Below are 19,564 nucleotides of genomic sequence, written 5' to 3' on the forward strand. Positions count from 1 at the left end.
TTTTCATATTGGCATATTTTCTACTATTTCCGTTACTTTTATTTTTCATCACAGAGTAATCTACCAGGTTAACATTAATAATCTACCAGATTATTACAACGTCTTTCGACACAAATCATCAAGAGATATATAGTCTACTATCCCTTTTATTTACAGAACTATCCACTAGAACGTATAGAAAAACAATGGTCCATTTGGTAATGTTTTTAAAATAATTTTTTTTTAATATAAAAATAAAAATGAAATTATTTTGTAGATTATTCTGGGACCGATTCTAAAATTGTGTTTAATTAGTTTTTAAGAGATTGTTTTGAATATAATAAAAAAATAAAATCTTATTTAGTTTTAATTATTAATTAATATATTGTAACATTGTTGATAAGTACTAGAAAATAAAAATAAAAAAGAAAAATAATTTTTAACCGTTTTATAATTCTTATAAAATCTTATTTAGTTTTAATTATTAATTAATATATTGTAACATTGTTGATAAGTACTAAAAAATAAAAATAAAAAAGAAAAATAATTTTTAACCGTTTTATAATTCTTTTACAAAAAAATCATTCTCACTATTTTTTTCTCCGTTTTTTTTTTTAAAATATTTATTAAATAAACACAATTTATAAACTGTTTTCATTTTTATATCTTAAAAGACGTGTAAATATATTTTTAATTCTAAATGCACCCAATATTATCTTTATATAAAGAAATAATGTAAGAAGTATTGAAACAAAAAAAAAAAAAAAAAAAAAGAAGGAAAAAAAAAACTTTGGATATACAATATCAAAATGAAATCTGGGAAATACGTTTAATGAAACCTTCCATATTCAGTATATGGAAAGTGTTTAAGACATTAAATAATAAAAACCCCAAAAAGGTCACAAAACGACCAAATCCCACCATTGTCCTTTTCAAACCAGTCACAATACGATTATATGCTTGCCGTTCCAAAATCCTAAAATCCACCTCCATTTGCAGCGGCCGTTAACGGCACCTCATCCGACGCTCGACCTGAAGAATCAATGTGAAAGAAGGAGTCGGCCTCGAAACCTAATGATGGGAAGAGAAAGTAAGCGAATAATCCGAAAAAAGCATCTGCTCCAACATTGGCGGACTCGAAGAAGAAGCAGCCTGTGTCGTCCTCTAAAAGTTAGAGACGGACCTCTAAAAAGGGAGAATCGTCAAGCTCAAGAGCGATTCAACACGAAATTGAGAATGAACGAGATGTTGTGAGTGTACAGACTTTTTTTCATTATGATAAATCAGCTGATTAATGGGTCTTGAATAATTTCTTCATTCTGAAAACCCTGATCTAATGGGCTTTTCATTATCTAAATTCTATTTGTAATTGTTTCATTCTCAATTTCGGTGAAAACAAAACTAGGATCAGCTTTGTTTTTCTTTTTGTCTTTGTTTCAAAACCAATTTCTTGATAATACTGAATTTTATTTTCCAACAATAATGTGAGACTCGTATGGTTGATGTGCATGTTGATTAATGATTAATCAGTTGATTAAAAGGTCTTTTTAATGGGTGTTAAATAATTCCTTCATCTCGACAAATTCTGATTGGCGTTTTCATTATCAAAACTCTGATTACAATTTTGTTTTCATTCTCAAATCCTTCGAAACCGAAAATAGGTTCATATTTTTCTGTATTAAATCCACTTCCTTGATTATACTGAAATTAGTTTTCTTTTAAATTGTGAGAACCGTATGGTTGATGTACATATTGTTAATCATTTTGTTCACTCTGGAGTAAACATTGACAGAATATGTTATCCGTTTAAAAATGGAATAAGAAATGGTCTTCAAACTTCAGTGACTATTAATGGTTCATATTTTGAAATTCGTTATCATAACGATTTTATCAAATTTGTTCATTCTGATTAAAACGGTTTCGTTATCATAACGATTTTATCAAATTTGTTCATTCTGATTAAAACGGTTTCGTTATCATAACGATTTTATCAAATTTGTTCATTCTGATTAAAACGGTTTCAAGAACAGAATAGTCATGACCCCGAAGAGAACCTGAAAAGAGAACAAAACACAAGAATGATTTGATACACCACGTCTTTATAACTTCATTTTTCATTTTCATTAATTTTTTATTCTTTATCATAATGCTTAACTCGTTGAATACTGGAAACCTAAGGCCCTGTTCGGTTGCTGCAGATTACTCGAGAAAGGCCCACTCGAGAGCCAAACTTGGCCCAAGTTCGCGTTCAGCGTGTCAAAACTCAAAAATTAATTCGAGTTACCTACCTTGTTTTGAGTTCATCTTCCCACTGCAACTTAAGTTAACTTCTCTGTATTTCTACAGTGAAGATTCCTGCCCTATTGACTGTTGCTTGCTTTGTCCATCTCTTTTAGCTCTAACACGCCATTCTGCAATTTAACGTGGTTCTCTGTAAGTGTGCCGTTGCCTGCTTTATCCCGTGAGATTCCTGTGAGTTCTGGCTGCCTTTTGACCCCTTCAAGCTTCAATTCCACTCCTTCAAGTTTCAATTCCGTCCCATACCCATAACTCAAATGCAAATCCATTTTTCCTCAATCTGAGATAGAAAATCCCTAGCCCCAAAATTCACCCCTCATCTGTCCGCTTGGTCTCCGTTCAAGACGGAGAAATTCGGTGGTAGAAATCGATCTCTTCGGCAACCTCCTTGGGCAACCATCCTAGCTCGATGTAGAAGGAAAGGGTCTCGACCTAGTGCTTTCAAGTGGCGACATCAAAGCTACTTTCCCCTCCATTGTAGTCGCCGGTACCTCACTCAGGGTAAATCGTCTTTGCGTTTTGGGAATCTCGGAGCAGATCCAACTTACTCCTCTGTAGGCTCAAACTTAGTAAGCACTCGAATCCTTAGTTTAATTCCCTCGTCGTGTTCTGTCATTGTTTGAGTTTACTTCCATAAACTTAGCGATTGTAGAGCTGTGAAGTTGGCTTGTTTTTCTGTGATATGGATTGCTGAGATTGTGACTTGCTTGTGAGTTGCTGAGATTGTGTTATTGTGACTTGCTGTGTTATTGTGGCTTGCTGGGATTGTGTTATCTGGCTGAAAAAATATAATAAAGTTGTGGATATTAGTTTCATGATGTACTGAAAATCACAGGGGAAGAATGAAGAAAGCTCAAAGATTAGTCTGATGTAGAGGTTATGCTTTGTGCCGTGATTATATGTTCTTTGGCCAAGATTAAAGTTTTAACCAAAAAAAAAAAAAAAACCCCACATGAAAAGGCCGAGTTGGGTGGATTGATATGTAATATTGGGGAAATAGTTTTCAGTTGAAAAATGGTTCATCTGGGCTGTCGTGTTGTTCATCTGGGCAGAATTGCTTATCTTCCGTTTGTGTTTAGATGAAATATGTGTATCTCGCCGCTTTAATTGTTGGAAATTAGGACGAAGAACTAATGTAATTCTTTCACTTTCTCAGCAACCAAACAGAGCATAAACTGTTTTCCAGTGTACCTCAAATACTGATCAGCGATTGTAAGATTGTTTCTTTTCCTAAGATAGTTGTTTTAAAGGATTGTTATGTTGAAAGAGTTAAATATTTTTTTTCCTGGCCTGTTTGGCTATCGAGAAAATACGTATATGAGTATAAAAAGAAAAAAAAAGCTTGGAATACTGATTCTTTTCTTTCTAAAACCAGAATATACTGGCTATATCTACTCTTTGCTGGTTTGGGTAACTATATCAATATTTATTCTTAACAATTAAAATTGACACAGAATAGAAAGTTCAAAATATTGTCTTGTTTTGTTTTGTTTTTTTCTTTTTCAAAATCATTAATTCTATCGGTAACCCAAGTAGGAGCATGATACAAGATGCATAATTATGTTTGTGGTTGTAATGTATTCATTATTGTCTAATCAAATTTATGTAGGCCATTATCATTCCTTGCTCTGATCACGCCGACTATTTGCCAATTAATACATAAATTAACAGAACTTTAGTCATTTTTGCATCATGTGTGTGAACTTAGTTGTCATAGCCTGGGATGACATTCCATAAGGGGACGATGAGGGCCATAACACATTTATGAGCCTACTTACAAAAATCTGCGCTTATTACTTGATTTTTATTTGCTATGTACATGCGTATTGCTGCCACATTGGATTTGTCAATACTTAGATGGCAAGAAGGAGAGATAAAGATGTTAATTGGAGCCCAGTAACTGAGGAACAGTTGCTTAGGCTTCTTGGTGAATTCAATTTGTTAAGCTCGGCTGGTAACGCACCAAACCGAGACAAATACATGCAATGGGCGACCGTGCTAAGTAGCCATTTTAGCGTCCCAGTTAGTTGGGATAAAGTTAAACAAAAAGCAGGTCGGTTGAAAAGAACTTTCGACGCAGAGTTCCTACTTCGGAATGCAACTGGACTTGGTTGGGATCCAATTGAGAAGAAACCCACATGCACAGAGGAATATTGGCACTATTTATCAGTGTAAGTTCATTGTTTGAATTCCTGCTAACTTTAAAGAGTCATTGATGTTCAATTTTGTTAAGCTTTGTTAATTGATATGCAGAACCACCCTGAGGTTGAAAACGCAAGGAAGAAGCCTTTAGGGGACTATGATTTGTATTACTATGCGTTTGCAAATACACGTGCTACAGGTGCACATGAGTACGGGCAAGAAGAACCCTGCAAGTCCACCGCACCCACCAGAGAACCTTCCGGGCAGCCCCATTGACATTGACGGTGGACAGTCCCAGTTCAATGAGTTTGGTGATACTTCATTCACAGAGATGAGACAAGCTTTACACCAGACTGGTCGAGTATCACATCTTGCCTCACAATCACGTTTAATTAGTAAACGGTCAAGCAGAAACAGTCATACACGCTCACCAACTTTCATGGAGCGTGTCGTGGATCGCCTCGTTTCGTCTATTGAACAAAACAATCGCAGCCGAGGTAAAAGTTCCGCAATGCCCAACTCAGTTGAGCAAGAAACCTATGAGGACAAATGCATTGATTTACTGAGAGAATTGGAAATACCTCAGCATCAATATCTTTTCATGTTCAACTTTCTGACCTCACATGTTACACTGCAGCGGCCTTTTTTGCGCATGAAAGAACACCACAGGTTGGTGTGGATTAAACAGACAATGGATTCACATGCAAATCAACAATTTTATCTGCCGCCACCACCACCGCAAATGCATGCCCGCCTGGTCATTTTCAGTCTAACACGCCACTAAACCCCCAGTCCCCTTATACCTTTCACCCTTACTTTAACCCGACCAGTTCTACTTTTCAACCATACAATCCCTCAAACTTTTCACCCGTTTCTGGGCAACATGGGGGAGATGGTAGTTCACATCCAAACTTTTCACCCTTGTTTATGACATTGTTGCAATATTGTTGTAGTTGGTTCGTTATTTAATTCAGAACATGCACTAGTCTTCTAAGATTTAGACATTGCTATTGTTATGTGGTTTTTAGGCAATTTTCTGCTATCAGGTCCAATTTTGGTAAATTTTGAGGACCTCTGAAATAGTTATTTATGAAAGCATTGTTGTTGTGTAATGACAATTCATTTTTTTTTCCTCAATGTGTTGTTGTCTATCTTTCCTATTGTTATATGTGAATGTCTCATTTCTTTTATATGTGACTATATTATGGGTCACACAGACACGTCATTGACTATTGTTTAGTGTTATAAGTTAATCTATTTGCCAGGCATGGATTCAGACGATATTTCAAGTCCAACGAGCACTACAGACTCCGATTCAAGTCCAATGACCCCAACAGTCTTTGATGACGACGAATTTTTCAGGCAAGTGTATATAGCTATGGCGTTATTATGTATTGGATTTGTGTACAGAGAACCATCATGCCGGAGGCACACTTCTGGCTGGGGAGGTAGGATTAGGGTGCACTATTATCTCGGAGGTTCTGCATATGTGATTTATGATAAAATTCGAATGAGTGGTGACGCATTTGTGCGCCTCTTTGTTCTATCCTTGAGGAAATGAGATTATTGCAACCGACTGTCCACTTAAGTGTTAACTAGCAACTATTCATATTCCTAACTATATTGTGTCAGAACCAAACAAAAAGGGAGGCGCAAGACCTTTGGTTGCACTCGGGCTCCACAGTATCGGATTATTTCACAAAAGTTATTGAAGCGGTTTGCCATTTGAAGACAGACTTCATAAGACATCCCGATTATGATACGATCCACCTTCACATAATTGCTAGTGGAAACAAGTACTCGTTGTGGTTCGACATAAGTTAGTTGCTCTAAGTAAATTTATGTAGGGATTATCATAAAACATCATACACCAACATACATAATTTTGAAATTATGAAGGATTGTGTAGGAGCACTAGACGGGATGCATGTCCCATGTGTGCCTTCCCGTAAAACGGCCGAACTTTACAGAAATGGAAAGGGGCTCTTTTCGCAAAATGTGCTCGCAGTGTGCTCATTTAATATGAAATTTACATACATGCTATCTGGCTGGGAGGGTTCGACGCACGAAAGTACTTGCATCCGCCTTAGAACACCCGAGGAAACGATTTCTGAAGCCGCTATCAGATTAGGGAACAACCGTCTATTTCTAATTAAGCTAACATCCCATATAATAATGTTATATGATTATTTATTAATTTTGATTACTATACATGTAGGAAAGTTTTACCTCGTCGACTCGGGTTATGCTAACAACAGATGCTTCATGGCACCATACTAGAGGATAACGTACCATCTGCAAGAATATAGGAATCGACGTGGTAGGCTTCTGAAGTGAAAGTGAACTGTTCAACTACACACACTCCTCACTGTGTAATGTCATTGAAAGAACATTTGGTGTATGGAATGCCAGGTTTCGTATTTTGAAAAGCATTAACCGATACCCCATGCAAAAGCAAGTTAAGATTTCAGTTGCACGTGCCGTGGTCCATAATTTTATCCACATGTTCCGTAATGGAGACACCTTATTGGGTTAGTACTCACAAGATGTCGTTCCGGTTGCTGACATTGATCCCCAAAATGTTGAAGAGGACATCAACGATAATAACAACCATCAGGGACAACTATTAAATTATGATGTAGAAGTGGAGATTAATGTCTTAAGAGATGTAAGGGTACATACAATGTGGGCAGTGTACCTTAACCGTCGTACACGTTAAAATTTCCTTCATAAGATATCGACGTGCTAGGAGATGATTTTACATGGTGTATGTAGACATATGTTATAAATTATGTATTTATTGTTGTCCTTTTACTTTCCATTATAAATGATATATTTTTATGTTTGGCATTTTGAAACTTGTTACTTATTGATGATTCACTTTTATTTATATATTTTTTAATTGCCAGTTTACCTATTCTTCATAATTATATATATTTAATTCTAATTATTCATATTCAATTGCATAAAATTAATTAAGTAAAACATTTTCTATGTTATTCACAACTCAAGTCTTAGTAGAAACAAACACAAACTCAAAAAGATTCTCATCTCAAATCATAACTCAAATGTACACAGTCAAACACAAACTCAAGTTATAACTTAAACTCAAGTTATAATTCAAATTCAACTCAAGATCTACACTCAAATTATTCTAACTCAAAAACTATAAAAGAACAAGCCCTAAGTTGCTGATAAAAACTACCAGGGTGTAGGCTCGAGCGTTATACCAACTGAAACAGTTATGCATTTTGCTTTGTTTGCCTCCATTTCACCAAAAACAAACACACTGCCAACCAACATTATTTACAAGAATAAATATCATGATAAATATACAGAATAAAGTCGAGAATGAAAGAATAATTCACTATTATAATGATAAATTTAACATCGACAAAAGCAAAGAACATTAAATTTACAAGTTCGCTAGTTTGGCAATCTCATTAAGATTGGGATAAATAAATACATCATAGCAAACCAAAAAAATTACAGGAATGAATATCATAATTAATATACAGAAAGAAGTTAAGAATGAAAGAAAAAATCATTATCGTAATGACAAAAGCTAAAAATTATCAGGATTACGAGTTGTCGAGTTTGCTGAATATCACAATGACGATATAGAATGAGGTCTAGAATGAAAGAATAATTCATTATCACAATGATAAATTTAACATTGACAAAATCAAAGAACATTAGAATTACAAGTTCGCTAGTTTGACAATCTCATTAAGACTAGGATAAATAAATAGATCACACCAAACCAAAAAAAAAATTATAGAAATGAATATTATAATTAATATACATAAAAGAAGTTGAGAATGAAAGAAAAATTCATTATCGTAATGATAAATTTAACATTGAAAAAAGCTATAAAAAAAAATGGGGATTACAAGTTCGCTAGTTTGACATATCTCATTAAGATTAGGATAAATAAAAACATCAAACCAAACAAAAAAATATAAATATATATATATCCTAACAAAACTCGAAAAATCAAAACGTCATTATAAGAAGGGATAATGAAGAGTAAATACTGGAAAAAAAAAAATTAATGTGGAATAAGTGCTCATTAACATAATGAATCAGACAGAAATAATGCAAAACGCCAAAACATAACAATAACAAAAACATGGTGACACGGTGAAAAACCAAAAAATTATTCCAAATTAAAAATTTTTTTAAAAATTATCACCCAAAACAACAGTACCAAAATAATAAACCCATATTGATGCAAAATGAATTAATAGGGAAAAAAGAAAAACGATCACGAGAAATTAAGGGCCAATGAAGAGTTAAACTTTATGCAATCAAAAGTCAAATCCGGAAAAACTCTTAACATTATTACAAAAAAACTAAAAAAGGTCCCTATAAGAAGCATGCCCAAAATAAACTGAGGGTAAATTCGGAATAAAAATTACCTTAATAATCACGAGTAGACGTTTTTATAGTATTGTAAAATATTAGACCTTTTTAGGCTAGGGCCTCTCATAATGGACAATATATGTAATTACTATATCGCCCAAAGTAATCTAGATTAATTATTACCAAACATTGAGAATTTGCTGCATGACAAACTGGATCAATCTACTATATCGCCCAATATACCGTAAATAAATCATTGTCATAACTTGAAATTAACTACTCCAATCTTCAATGATCAATATAAATCTTTCTTTAATGAAGTAGATTGTTTAGTTTAGCAAGGCAAAGTGCCCAAGCTTGCTTAGCCATTACGAACCATTAGTGTAGACTATAACCATTAGAACTACATCGTTAGAGGGGTGTAATAGAACGGAAAGGTATGGAAGAAGTTTAATTTTTTGCATTAAAACTCAAGGTTTTAAAAATCTACATTTCCACGCTAGGGGTATATCGATATTTCTACCTATATTTTCTTTAAAATATCTATATTAACGCTAGGAATGTATCGACATTTCCACCTATATTTTCTTCAAAATATCTATGATAACGCTAGGGGTGTAGTATCTTTTGTTGAATGTCTGAAAATGTCCATAAGATTGTAAATCACTTTTCACCATGGCATATTTACAATTTTCTTTTGATTGATAATTTCATCTATTATATTTACTATTAACTTTTTAGCACTTCTAAAAGCTTCATTTATAAATTCATTGTGTTAAGATAAATTTCTATATTTTAGGCCAATTTTTACCTATATCAATATTTTCGTCGATACTTCCATAAAAAATTGAAGTACCGAGATTTACACAAATATTGATATTTTCATATTTGGTTATTAGTTGATATGTTGACATGTTTATGTAGTACTTACATCATTGTTATTTCTAAATTATTTAATATTAAAAACTTACTTTTACAAGTTTCGAAGCTTAAAAATTAGGACAAAAAATACACATAGTATTTGAAATAGTATTATACGTTAAGAGTACAAAATAAAATAACACATTAATTTACACTCTTTTTTTTTTAATATAGCATTAACATTATTATTTATATTGAAAATAGAGCAGGCATGACCTAACTAGAAGCCACTCCTATACACATACAAGAGAAATTTAGGTGTCATGGCACAAACTTCACGTGACTTAGAATTTACATTACAACTTATTTAGTGGTAAGATTTTCTCACCTTTTGTTGACCTTTAGGCTGCACAAACTCAATCCTGATATTGGAATTGAAGAAATTATTGCGCGTTTGAAATTCATTCTAAAATAATTTTATATTTTGTATGAAAATGAAAATAAACACGTTTTCAATCTTAGACATAAATTATTTTTAAAAATGTGTTTAGTAGTTTTATCAGGATATTATTTTCAGTATAAAAAACCCCATTAATGTCTCTCTCTCTCTCTCTCTCTCTCTCTCTCTCTCTCCTCGAGAGAGGAGAAAACAAAAACAAAAAATGAAAAACGACTAAACGTCATTTTTCATTTTTCTCTCATTTTACACTAAACCAAAAAATCGTTTTCATTTCCGTTTTTTGTCTTTATTGCGTCAAACGCCGTTTTAGAAACGTTTTTATTTTTTCTTTCTCAAAAAATGTGAAAAAAAATAGGATCAATTCTAAACACGATAATGTCTAATTCTTCTTTTTCTTCTTGCACTCCTTTCAAATTCTTTCTACAATGCACAGTCAGATAGCATATGATAAATTTAGCAAAACAAATAGCACTATATTAGGAGGTGTATTTTTACACTCAAATGTTAAATTTATAACTCTACATCAATTATAACATTGTATTGGAGATCTTCTTACAGCACTGTTACCTTATTTTACTTATGAAGGAATATAATTGGCTTATTTTATTTTTGAAATAAAGCATATGACTGGAATATACTTCGCGTGAAAAATAAACGTAAGGTCGGTGAACCGACCAGAATTATTTTGACTTTCTAATCTTCTAGTTTTAGGTCCGTTCTTGGCTCCTCCGACACGCGTTTAAGCCCATCGAATATGTTCACCGAAAAGGCAAACCACCCAACATTTGCCCACTGACTTCTCACAAAGAAGGCCCTTCCACTGATGGAGCTCAGTGTAAACGACCGTAAAATGTGGTCTCCATTGGAATCACTATACAAACGCAAATTAAAACAACTGGCTATACCAAAAAGTAAAGGCCGTAAATTTAACAGATGCAAAAAGTTTGATTCAAAGTGCTTAAAAATAGTGCCTCTAAGCGCGGCTATATAAAGGAGGAAAACCAACTTCTTGTTCATCCTAAATTCAAAACAATACAAAGTTCCTTTCAAAAGAAAAAACAATACAAAGTTACAAACTCCAGCTTCAGTTTTAGTTGAAAAGGTGTTTGTTTCCGTTGAATCATCCAAGCGAAAAATGAGCGTAGAACTTTTAGACGCTACCACCATCGTCAACTTTGTGGAGGATGAAGAAGCATTCCACGGTTCAATATGTGACCATTTTGCTCACCTTGATACCAACCATGATGGCCTTCTTTCCTACGCTGAGATGCTGAAGGAGCTCAAGTCTTTGAGAGTGTTCGAGACGCATTTTGGCATTGATGTCAAGCCGGAGCCTGCTGAGATTGCTCAGGTTTACAACTCGCTGTTCAAACTGTTCGATCACGACTCTAATGGTGCGGTTGATCTTGAAGAGTTTAAGGCCGAGACCAAGAGGATGATGCTTGCCATGGCTAATGGGATGGGTTTCTTGCCTTTGCAGATGGTGTTGGAAGAGGACAGCCTCCTGAAGAAAGCTGTTGAACGCGAGTCGAACAAAATTGCTGCTTAAGCACATTGAGATCAGCCTGATTCAACAATCCCAATTGAGTGAATTTATCTTGTTTTTTAGTCATCTTATTTTGATTGTATTACTATGACTTAAAGATGATAGTGTTGTGTGTGAAATCAATGAGGCAAAATATCTGCAGTAACCATTGGTTTTTGTCAGTTGAATAAAAGAACTAGTCTTGGCATCTATATCATTCTATTTACAAACAGACATTTGTATAATAAGGCTATAGTTACAAACAACATAATACAGACGGTCAAATAAATAAAGACATCTCAGGGGCTGGAATGAAGGAAAGAATGCTTTCCCCAAAGAGCTCAAACAACGATACCAGAAGATGCCCTGAATTCAAGTCGTCCTTCCAGACTTGTGTGAGGATGGCTGACGTTTTTAGATATTTACAATTGCCCTTACTCTTTGTATCAGAAACAATCTCAGCAGGCATCTGTGAAGATGATGGTGATGACGGACCTGCATTGGTATCTCCTGAATTAGATATAGCAGATGTTTCTCCCGGTAAGTGAGATGGGGATGAATTTGATGATGGCACAGAAGTTGGGCCATCAATTTCCATTCTCTTGAGTGGGGGCTGCTGCTCCGTGTCGTCCATGATTGCCTTGCGTTTATCTGCATGATTTAAAGGAAAAACGATTTCAGTGACACCCGTGTAGTTTACAAGAACAGTACAACACGTATGGTATTATAGTGTTACGCCCTGAGACTGAGAAGCATGAACTGAACAGGTGATTGAAAAGAACCCAGCTATATGCATGCTAGGGCCTATGCTCATAACACTAAACAGAAAACTTTCGTTCATAAACCTAAACAGAAATTCTGTATTCCTCTTGTTCCCAGAAGACCATAATCAGTCAAGTAATCTAGATCTTGAGACTTGAGTTTCGTGTGAATGATAAATTATTTTTACTCCATACAACAACAAGCCTTAATCCCAATTTAAATGGGGTCGGCTATATGGATTTCACTTTTCCACACGGCTCTATTCGAAATTAAACTTTTCTGAAGGCCTAGATCTAGAATGTCTTTCCTAACGACTTCGGTCCACGTAATTCTTAGTCTACCCCTCCCTCTCCTAGTATTAGGTATAAGAATGTCCTCCCAAGCACGAACTGGTGCTTCTAGCGGTCTACATTGGGCATGCCCGAACCACCTCAAACAGCCTTCGCGCACCTTATCTTCTATTAGTGCTACACCTACTTTACTACGAATAATTTCATTCCTTATGCGATCCATTCTCGTATGGCCACTCATCCATCTTAACATACGCATTTCTGCCACACTCATCTTAGATATATGTTATCTCTTAATGGCCCAACATTCACTACCATACAACATAGCTGGACAGATTACAGTCCTACAGAACTTTCCTTTTAACTTAATAGGCATCTTGCCATCACATAAAACTCCCGTACATAAAACTCCCGTAGCATTCTTCCACTTAACCCACAAATTATTTTTGCTCCATATAACTCCTAAAATAGGTTAGCAACATAACCAGTCGGAAGTGTTTTTTTTTTTTTTTTAGGCATAGTAAAAACCACGAAGCTAAATGTTGAACAGGTATCTCCTTCCTAAAACATTAAGTTAAAAGGAACCTTACTTGGCGTTATAGTAGCAACTCCTGCATTTGCTTTCCAGATAGGATGTGGAACAGGAGATTGCAAAGGCGGGAAGATCTTCAGCCGATCATAAATGCAATTACCTGCTGCGCGCTAGAAAGATACATGATGTCATTTGTATGCCTCTCTTAGGATTTTTCCTCTAGAATACTAAACTACAGCTATAGGAGACTCACCAGCAAGGCTCCATAAACACGCCAAGCTTCGTATCTCTTCATCTCATTCTTTTGCCTTGACAGAAGCAGCTCTGGTTCAAGTAGTTGCAAATATGGCTTGAGATTTGGCAGTATAAGAAGTCGAACCTACTTGTACAGAAAAATATCACACAGTTCAAAATCTCTCAAGGCAAGAACAAATATGACATATATTTGGACGAAAATATAGATTTGACCAAAGCACCAGTCTAGAAAACAGGTTTGGTTAACGGAATTTAAAATTTGGAAGAAATTTCAGAAAATTATCTTAGGAAGATGAGCCAAGTCATTAATTTTGAAACGAGAAAATTGCAACAATTATCACTATAATAACAATGAATCAAGCTTAAGAAAATGAGGATGAAAGAATGTGGAGGTAATGCACTGCGGAATAAATCAAACAAAAACAGGAGAAGATAATTCTAAAGGCAACTAGCTTGATCTACAAAATCCAGAGTCCCATCTTCTAATTCTTTGCAATCACAACTAAGAGACGAAAGCGAGGGCGTTTCCTTTTCAAGTTATATATATATATATATATATATATATATGGAACATAATATTCAAATAGTTGAATGATTTGAAAAAAAAATGTGTCAAACTCTGGAATTAATTTCTTAATCTTAATTATATCTTCTGCAAAACAACTAAAGATTTATCAATAACCATATTCGTTATTGGGCTTTCACAGGAAATTCATCAACAATATTTGAAGCATAAGGGGCGAAATTGACCAAACAGAATTAAATAAGATCTCAACTTTTCTAAGTTTCAAAGAGCGTGATAGAATACCACATTGGGTCCCAGGGCTGTTAACCCTTGAATTGCACCATAATGTTGAGTCAGAGCACGTTTTGGGTCCAAAAATGCATTCACCAAAGTCTTTGTGAGACGCGTCTGTAGAGTGTTATAAACATGCCCAAATCTGCAAAACATTTTGAAAATTAATCTGCGATGCATGTACAACAACATCCATACCCATAGCTATGTTGTGTCATTCTTTTAAAGCAGAAGAGTTTCCATTAGCCCGTTGGAAAGAAAAACGCCTTGATAATACCGTTATGTCAGTGATGTCGGTTTATGTCATTTAAAATGGCAGCAAGCCAGCAACCAATCTCTCAAAGAATATTTACAAGCAGCAAAAAGATCTAAAGTTTGCCCCAAAGTTAGCAGAATATATTCTCAAAGTGTTCAGTGGTTTCTTACACGACACCAGATATGTAAAGTGTAACACTCTGATCTTGGTTCAGAAATGACGCAGAGGTGAAGCCTATAATTCAATGAGGGGTTGGGAAAAAAGGGAAAAAAAAAAAAAAAAAAGACTTGGCAATTTGTTTAGCTCACTTTGTGACCAAATTCAGGGAGTGCAGCAATCTACGGCCCCGTTCATTTTACCAATTCGAGTTTAGAATTCAAGTTTTGCTACAGTAAAAAGTTCTCAGAAACAGTCACATCTAACTTTTTTGCTACAGTAAAAAGCTATCACATAAAGTCACATCTCAACTCGAATTAAAAACTCGAATCAACGAACTAAACGGGCCCTACATAATGCTATATGTTTCAAATAAACATGCAAATTCAAAAACATTTACATAATGTATCTGGAACATAACTCATATTGCAGGTTATTATACCATCAACAAGAGAGGAGGGCTCAAGTGCAAAGAAATGGAAGCATGTCAAAAAGAATATAAGCATGAATATCATACTCAGTTTCCTAGAACCTTGCTTCACATGAAACTTATGCTAAAAGCTTACCTTTTGCATATTGAAGCAACCAGGTTTGCCGTGAAGTCTCTGAGTTGCCAATGGTTGTCGGAAAACCTATTTCCTAATCTTTTCGCAACAAGGCAAGTCACCACAGATGGCATCAATTGATGTAGCTGGAATGAAGGAAAAATCTTCTCAGATTCTAAGACGTGGAACCTACTTAAATACTCATACATGCTACTCTCGTCAGAACCACAAAGGATGCTTGAGCAAACAATGAAAAACATTATTACTCCTGTTGCACTTCTTTAGCAATATCAAAGAATCCTAATCAAACATTCCATCAGAATAATTAATCAGACTGTTTGCGAGTGATCTCTACAGAATATCAGCAACTTGAAGATGTTACATCCCCGCCCCCATAGACAAGTATTATGTAAACATTGCTGATAGACTCTCAAACCACATAAGCCTTAATATATTTGAGTTTAAATACAGTAGCAAATACTAAGTAACAACACAGATGTAGCAAAACACTAATAATAGTAGTGCCTTAATATATTCGAGTTTAAATACAGTAGCACATACTAAGTAACAACGCCATACTAAGTAACAACGCAGATGTAGCAAAACACTAATAGTTTAAATACAGTAGCAAATAATAAGTAACAACGCAGATGTAGCAAAACACTAGTAGAAATAATAAGGGAAATTAACTTACATAAGGTTCTATGTGTATATTGGGATTTTGTAAAAGACTCCAAACAACCCGCATCAAAGCAAATAGAAGATGAAAATCATTCAAGCCACGAGCAACCTGAATAATAATGATCAACAATAGAAATAAGAAGCCGTTAGCTACATATCACACTATAATTTGTTTATGTTGATCTTATGTTCTATGGTAAAAACTTATTACCTCATCAGCTATAAAGCATGAGAAGTAAGGAACTAATGGATGAAGTCCAGAGTCTGTGGACAAACTCACTAATGCTTCTTTAAACAAAACTGAATCAGACTTGCTCACAACAAGTTCTGTGATTCTGTCAAAATATAGCTGCAAAAAAAAAAAAAAAAAAAAAAAAAAAAGAGTTAGAATTGCAACATAAAAACAAGTAAAAGCATATGGCAATCATGGAATGCAATGTACCTGAAGCTCCCTAGACAACACATGCTTAACTGGTAATTTAATGTCAACAGGAACATCGTCCTTCTGTTCATCCTTTTTGCTATCAAAAGGAGCTGCAATCACTATTTGAAAAGGAAAACCCAACAGGTACAAGAATTAGACAGCAACTTGGCTAACAAAAAACCTAAGAACTATATTCGATATCATGTTCCTATGTTTAGGACATATTCAAAAAAGAATTCCTAGTAAAGTTGTTAAGAGATAAAACGTTTTTGTAAAGTTTCCAACACAACATCCGCTAGAGGCTTATAGCCCGTTTGGTTCATAGGCTTGAACATAAAGTCAAATTTATTTAAATTTTTGTGAGAGAAAACACTAGTCATGTTCCTAATTGTTTAGGATATATCCAAAAATGAATTTCCATGTAAAGTTGTAAGGACATAAATTGTTTTTTGAGGGTTCCACCACAACATGCGCCAGCGGCTTTGGTTCAAACCCTAGCTACTCAAGCAAAGTCAAAAAAATTGGATTTCCCCTTCTACTCGTCAATTTAAAAAAAAAAAAAAAAAAAAAAAAAAAAAAAAGAAGAGAAAGAAAGAAAGAAGAAGAAGACATACCTTCTACCGGAGCATTCTCTGGAATAGCAGGTTGTACGCCTTCAATAGCTAGCCAGTGAACAAAAACCGCAGTATCAAGAGGCACTTTTGGTAAAGGAGCCTCAATCACCTACACTCAGCCATATGGAATGGAACATCAGCAAAGAGCGTGCACAGGACAAAAAACAAGGTAAATGAAATACTCTAACAAATCCTTACATCTTTAAAATCCACATCCTTGTCATCAATGTAAAACAAATCCCTATGTCCAACAGCTCTTTTGAATCGCAGTCGACCACCGGAGGCAAATCCATAAACAGGCTGGTTCACAAAGATCACAAAAAGATAAGATTAAACCTAACAAGCAAAATTGGAAACTTCCATAATTCCATGAAAATTGAAACTAGAGAACTATTATAATAGGGTAATATTTCACACTATTGTAACTTCTCTAGTTTCACGTTATTCTTCTGAAAACTAAATTACTCTAATGGGATACTCTTCACACTATTATATTAAAACAAAAAGGAAAATGGACAACAGCTCGATAACGAAACCACAAATGTTTTTAAATATTTGAAGGCTCACCTCAACATTTCTTAAATCAAGTGCAGCATCAACATCATCTACTGTCATTCGAGTTCTCCTCGAATGGCGCATGCATTTAACAGCTTCCTGGAGTTACATGAGAAGAAGATTATGGGACAGTTTGGCATAGTTGTAGCTTTGAGAATAATCACTGCTAAAGAATGGTAAAAAATTTGTAAATAATTCCTTAGTTTAATCTTTGCTAAACACCATTTACTTTCAAAAATATTGGAATTAATTGTTTGGTAGGAGAGAAAACACCATAAAGAAATCTACAGCAACCCCAAACAGTCTCCCTCACACTTAACGGAAAGTTTCTCGCGAAAAGTCCTAGAAAAGGCTTAGGGAGTTCAAATCTTTCAAATAATCCCAATTTTAATTGCTCTCCGTAGGGAATCTATACCAACGCGGAAGATAAACAACTTCTATTTGCTCTCCATATTCCTCACCTAGTTATATGCATTTCTTTCCTTCCTATTTTCTTTCCCGCTTACCAAACAAAATTTTATCAAATTTCATAAGCCTCATGTAATTCCCTTCTATCAGGTTCCTAAAATCTCGAGAAATGCCCAATTTCCAGCGCATATTAATAGACTTGATCATCAAATTTCTCAAACAATCAGAAACTAAGGTACAAAACTGAAACAAGAAAAAGAAAAAGAAAAAGGGATGAGAATTGGGAAAAAAAAAAAAAGAAAAATACCTGCATAATCTCACGCAGACGATATTCGACATCAGGAGCGAGAGAAAGCGCGACATCGGAGGATAAATTGTTGATGCCAATGCTCTGTGCAATGACCTCGATGCTCTCTTTAGGCACAATACTCATTCTTCTCTGCGATTGCGGCGACCTCAGGAATCAACTCTAAGTTGTTCTGCCACAACTACAAGCAAAGCAACCACAGAGCAAAAACTAACTGCTACTTGTAAGCAAATTCGTAGTTCTCTTGAAGAAGTTGAGACTTCTTACTGTCTTTTTCCTGAATTTTCTCAGTAACCAAACAAAACCCTAACATGCAACTCTTAGGAGTAAGGAGTTCAAAGTTGAAAGTTCAAAACAGTGAGGGAAAGGCTCAAAGCTTACTAGTAAAATGGCAGAGGCGTTAGCGGGTTCGATGAGATGAAAAGTGAATGAGAATGTAAGATTTTGTTGGTTTTTAAGTTTTGTTAGAGCGAAAAGTTTATAAAAATAATTATATTTAATTTTTTTATTATAATAAAAAAGTTTTACATAAAATTATATTTTAATTTAAATTAAAAATTTAAATTAACGAGCTAAATATATTTTAAAGTAATTTAAATACATAAAAATACTTAAAATCTAATAAATTAATCTTTTAAGTTAAGTTAAATTTTTAAAGTGTGTTGTACTAATTTTATATGTAGTTTCTTTTTAAGAAGTCATTTGAGATTAAGATCGCCTCATATATGATAAAAAAAAATGTAAATCCAGTCTAATATATATATGAACTTGGTATATATCAATATCTAGACAAAGTAAGGTAGTCCTGATTATAATCTCATCTTAAACAATGTTTCCAACTTTATTTTATTGGTTACTGATCGCTTTATATTTGAACTGTTATTTTTTAATTACATCTTCTTTTATAGACCTCTTTATATGTGTAACTTAAGGTTCGATAAAAATGGTCTTTAAATTTATAATTGCTTTTCTCCATACATTCATTTCTCAAATCCAAATAATGTGTGGAATACATACTCTTAATTGCAAATCTATAATGAATTGCTTAAAAAAATTATGATTACGGTGCCGACCGAAGGGCAAGGCAATTTAGGCACTTGCCTAAGGACCTGAATTGTGCAAGGGATCATTTTACATTTACAATCAGGATTATGAGTGTCAATTCGGTGGGAGTGGGAGAGTGTCAATTTCATTTTTTAACCCTAAATTTTTGTGAGACTCGCATATTTTCATTCTTATTTTAAGATAAAAATGGGTATGTAAACATAGAATTAATTTCGATTCCCAATTTCGATTACCCATTTCGATAAGTAAACATGTGATTATATTCTTTTGTTGAGCCAATATCATATA

The 19,564-nt window shown here is 34.3% G+C and overlaps 2 protein-coding genes and 1 long non-coding RNA gene across 3 annotated transcripts; 2 read left to right on the forward strand and 1 right to left on the reverse strand.

The window, feature by feature from the left end:
- Window positions 1-824: 824 nt before the first annotated feature.
- On the forward strand, window positions 825-5,510 carry LOC112092175. The gene is made up of 5 exons (XR_002902465.1): window positions 825-1,229; window positions 2,178-2,846; window positions 4,135-4,448; window positions 4,531-4,916; window positions 5,057-5,510. It is a non-coding gene; the product is annotated as an uncharacterized LOC112092175 (long non-coding RNA).
- A 5,598-nt stretch (window positions 5,511-11,108) lies between these two features.
- On the forward strand, window positions 11,109-11,842 carry LOC21387547. Its single transcript, XM_010101171.2, has one exon. The coding sequence runs from the start codon at window positions 11,241-11,243 to the stop codon at window positions 11,652-11,654; it is 414 nt and encodes a 137-aa protein (XP_010099473.1). The 5' UTR covers window positions 11,109-11,240; the 3' UTR covers window positions 11,655-11,842.
- LOC21387548 (transcription initiation factor TFIID subunit 6) lies at window positions 11,814-18,667 on the reverse strand. Its single transcript, XM_010101172.2, has 13 exons — window positions 18,593-18,667; window positions 18,212-18,392; window positions 17,509-17,595; window positions 17,140-17,241; window positions 16,942-17,050; window positions 16,346-16,446; window positions 16,115-16,252; window positions 15,917-16,012; window positions 15,244-15,368; window positions 14,278-14,410; window positions 13,468-13,593; window positions 13,273-13,384; window positions 11,814-12,281 (listed from the first exon to the last, which is right to left on the reverse strand). Exons 2-13 carry the CDS (start codon window positions 18,335-18,337, stop codon window positions 11,911-11,913), a joined length of 1,626 nt encoding a protein of 541 aa, XP_010099474.1. The 5' UTR covers window positions 18,338-18,392; window positions 18,593-18,667; the 3' UTR covers window positions 11,814-11,910.
- Between the last annotated feature and the right edge of the window lie 897 nt (window positions 18,668-19,564).

The sequence above is a fragment of the Morus notabilis genome, unplaced genomic scaffold, assembly GCF_000414095.1.
Source record: "Morus notabilis unplaced genomic scaffold, ASM41409v2 Scaffold1756, whole genome shotgun sequence".
NCBI classification, from domain to species: domain Eukaryota; kingdom Viridiplantae; phylum Streptophyta; class Magnoliopsida; order Rosales; family Moraceae; genus Morus; species Morus notabilis.

Excerpts from the sequence above, each read along its gene's own strand:
- LOC21387548 (XM_010101172.2), bottom strand. The coding sequence starts at position 18,337 with ATGAGTATTGTGCCTAAAGAGAGCATCGAGGTCATTGCACAGAGCATT. Across the intron at positions 16,013-16,114 it reads CATGCTTTATAGCTGATGAG|GTTGCTCGTGGCTTGAATGA; the intron begins GTAATAAGTTTT and ends ATTATTATTCAG. Across the intron at positions 14,411-15,243 it reads GTTGCTTCAATATGCAAAAG|ATTTGGGCATGTTTATAACA; the intron begins GTAAGCTTTTAG and ends AATGTTTTGCAG.
- LOC21387547 (XM_010101171.2), top strand. The coding sequence starts at position 11,241 with ATGAGCGTAGAACTTTTAGACGCTACCACCATCGTCAACTTTGTGGAG.